Source organism: Sinocyclocheilus rhinocerous, unplaced genomic scaffold (assembly GCF_001515625.1).
Source record: "Sinocyclocheilus rhinocerous isolate Xijiao unplaced genomic scaffold, SAMN03320098_v1.1 scaffold1405, whole genome shotgun sequence".
Lineage (NCBI taxonomy): Eukaryota > Metazoa > Chordata > Actinopteri > Cypriniformes > Cyprinidae > Sinocyclocheilus > Sinocyclocheilus rhinocerous.
Window position 1 is genome coordinate 818,574 of NW_015645543.1, and position 3,295 is coordinate 821,868.

The window sequence follows — 3,295 nt, forward strand, 5'->3', positions numbered from 1 at the left end:
CCTCTCGGTTACAATTTCAATTCCGACGAGGTGCAAAACGAACCTCAAATCAATTTTGCATCACTTAAAAGTGCTATAAAAGATCCCACGATCTCATAAAAAAGAAGTAGGTTCCCACACATAAACATACCAGCTGCTATGGACTCTTCAAGGCATGTTTCCCTCACAGAGCTTCTCAAAGGGGAATATTAAAAACAAATTGACTCATAGGAAAGTGGCTTCCCAATCGTCCCATTCCCAACTTCCAGTGTAAAAAGGTTCAGTGTATAACCTGGCATTATCTTGACTTATGCTATTCCTTAAATAGTCTATTAACGAGAACATTCTGTGCGGAAGTCATTGTTGGTAAGGCATACAGCAGAAACAATTCATAAGATCTCCTCAGTACAAACTAGCAAAGAAAACCAAATCATGTTCACACAATATAACAAAGGAAAACAGACAATACAGTGCTTTGGTGGCGACTGGGAGGAAGGAGAATCGGGTTATTGCTCTGATCTGTGAGAGGAACGGATAGGTATTGCAGATTGAAATGCTTCGAATGTCTCGTTTGCGATCGGTCGGAAGGAAAGGCGACGAGAGCATCTTGTGAAAGTGTCGGTGTACCTTCTCTGTACAAGGCACTGACAAATGCAAATGAAAGACACTTCCTGCCAAGGGTCATGCTATGGCCGTCTCTATTAAAGGAATTGAGGAAGGCCGGCGAGAGGAAGTGATGAATGGGAAGTCAAACGCAGTGTGAAGAACCTCTCAGGGTCCAACGACCTCCTGCACTTCATTCCCACCAGCCCCACCAGCCAATCGTGAAGTCTTTGGAAGTGAACCACAGGAAATGAAGGAGATGAACCATCCCCACAGGATATTACAACTTATTCTTCTGATATTAATGCATGGTGAAGACCACGGGGTGACTTAAGATGAGGACGGGTCACCAGCGAAGCTGAAGCTGCAGCTCAGCTGGAACGACCTCATGATTGTGCCAAGTGAAGAACGTCAGAGAAATTCACCCTTTTTGCAGTTTTTTAGAGTCTCGTGTTGTATCAGCAGCTTGGTGAGGTTGTGATGGGACTCTGTAGGTAGGTGAGGCTGCTGGACTGGCTGTGCGTCACTACTGACACGGGGAAGCTGAAGATGAAGGGCGACGTGGGGTTGGAGGAAGACTTGGGGCCGAGAGTGGCGGAAGGGCTGGCGGCCTCTACAGAACAGGAAGTGGCCAGCACCTGAGACTCGAACTGCAGCAGCTGACCCATGAAGCTGAAGTTGGGGGAGATGATACTGCGCCGCTGTTTGACAAACTCGAAGGCTTCTTCCAGACGCACCCGCTTCTTCTTCATCAGGTACGCCAGGCAGATAGTGGCTGACCGTGAGATGCCAGCCTGACAATGCACCAGAACACGGCCGTTGGAATCCTTGATGGAGTCTGAGGAAAGAGCAGAGAGTTTAGTTAAGATGCACAGATGAAGTTCAGACATGACTCATCTTACTGCATTTACTGTGAAGCTGACGCTCGCAACATTTTGATGCAGGTTCAGAAGTCATAGGAACATTTATAAATAATAAATAATACAATTATTAATTATAATATATTAAAATAAATAGAATGAATAATTATTAACTATTTTTATTATTTAATGAACAATATAATTGTATGTATATATATATAGTCATATTATGTATTGTAAAAAAAATTATGTTCATCATTATTAATTATGAATTAATAATAATAAAATATATTATTATTACACTTTAATATATAATATATTTTATTATGAATTAATAATAATAAAATATATTATTATTACACTTTAAATAAACAATATAATTGTATGTATATATATATAGTCATATTATGTATTGTAAAAAAAATTATGTTCATCATTATTAATTATGAATTAATAATAATAAAATATATTATTATTACACTTTAATATATAATATATTTTATTATGAATTAATAATAATAAAATATATTATTATTACACTTTAATATATATTTAATAATAGCCATTATTATTTATTTTTTGTAATCTTCAACTACACACCGTTTTATGAAATTGATTTCAAGGCTCATATTCTTCATTTTGAGAGGAACATCAGCAAAAATGAGGCATTGAGTAACTGCTCTGAGAAATTCATGTAGTTTATTCAGTGAACAATTTGCCTGACTGAATCAAACCGTTACCTGACTTCACAAATCTTTTAGAACTATTCATTTAAAGAACCGACTCAGATAAATAATTTTTTCGTGACTCGAACTGTGCTGGTCGTGGCATAAGGTTATGTTCTGTTTTGCACGCAGCCTGTGACAGGAACTCAGTTCAAAACATATTTCTTGCCATTATTTAATATCGCATCTCGTTCAATTTAGACTGCAAACTACCAATCAACTCATGTAAAAAAAAAATTGACGTTTGCACTTGAGATTTAGCAGAGTCTCCTCTGAAAATGGTGCGGGAAACATGACAGGATATTGCAAAACAGAGAAAACTAGACTCAAAGTATGAAAGGTGACCAAATTACTATGAAACTATTAAATTACAGAGAAAATACTTAAGAGTTCACATTTTCTATTGACAGTGGATGGCCTGAATTAATTATCTCCCGAGCCTATCGAATCAAACAAGAGGCCGTCTGATTTACATGTAAAACAACCAATCACAGTTCAATAGTCATTTTTGAAAAGATACAAATTAAATGTATGAACAAACAAATCCATACATCCATACAACTAAAATAAAACTTAATACAAAAAGTAATTATAATTTTATATAATAATATCCCTGTTGCTAGTTTAACAGTTTGCTATATACAATGAGCTGTGATTTGTAGGTATTATAACCACTCAAAACATCCAATAATAAGGACAATGCATTTCTAGAAATACACACAGAACTGAGAATTACACATTCACCCAAAGCTGATAGTCACAGTTGGACAACAAACACTCAACACCCAGACAAAATGGTCTGGGGTGGATTTCACACCGTTGTGCACACAGACACCTCCTGCCATTGCTAACAAGCTGCTAATTAACAAAAAAAGTGACATGTCCATGGTACAAAGGGAGAGTGAGCACATATATCCAAACATAAGTCAGATTACTTTTTCCTCTTCACTTTACTGCCTGCATATACACCTTTGCACAGCCATACACACCCAGATCTGAGGTAACTCCAGTATCAAGGCACCCCTGAATGGAGGATGAGTCAGACTCTGGTCCCTAAGCTCTGCACTCTGACGCATGCATACAAGCACATGCACACACACACACACACACACACACACACACACCTAG

General features: G+C 37.7%; 1 protein-coding gene across 1 annotated transcript in view; it reads right to left on the bottom strand.

The window, feature by feature from the left end:
* Window positions 1–7: 7 nt before the first annotated feature.
* Window positions 8–3,295, bottom strand: part of LOC107706494 (dual specificity protein phosphatase 4-like) — a 6,098-nt gene continuing 2,810 nt past the window's right edge. The window contains exon 4 of the mRNA XM_016510220.1: window positions 8–1,420. Within this exon, the coding sequence (XP_016365706.1) occupies window positions 1,041–1,420 (380 nt within the window). The 3' untranslated portion in view covers window positions 8–1,040. The remainder of the gene's footprint in view (window positions 1,421–3,295) is intronic.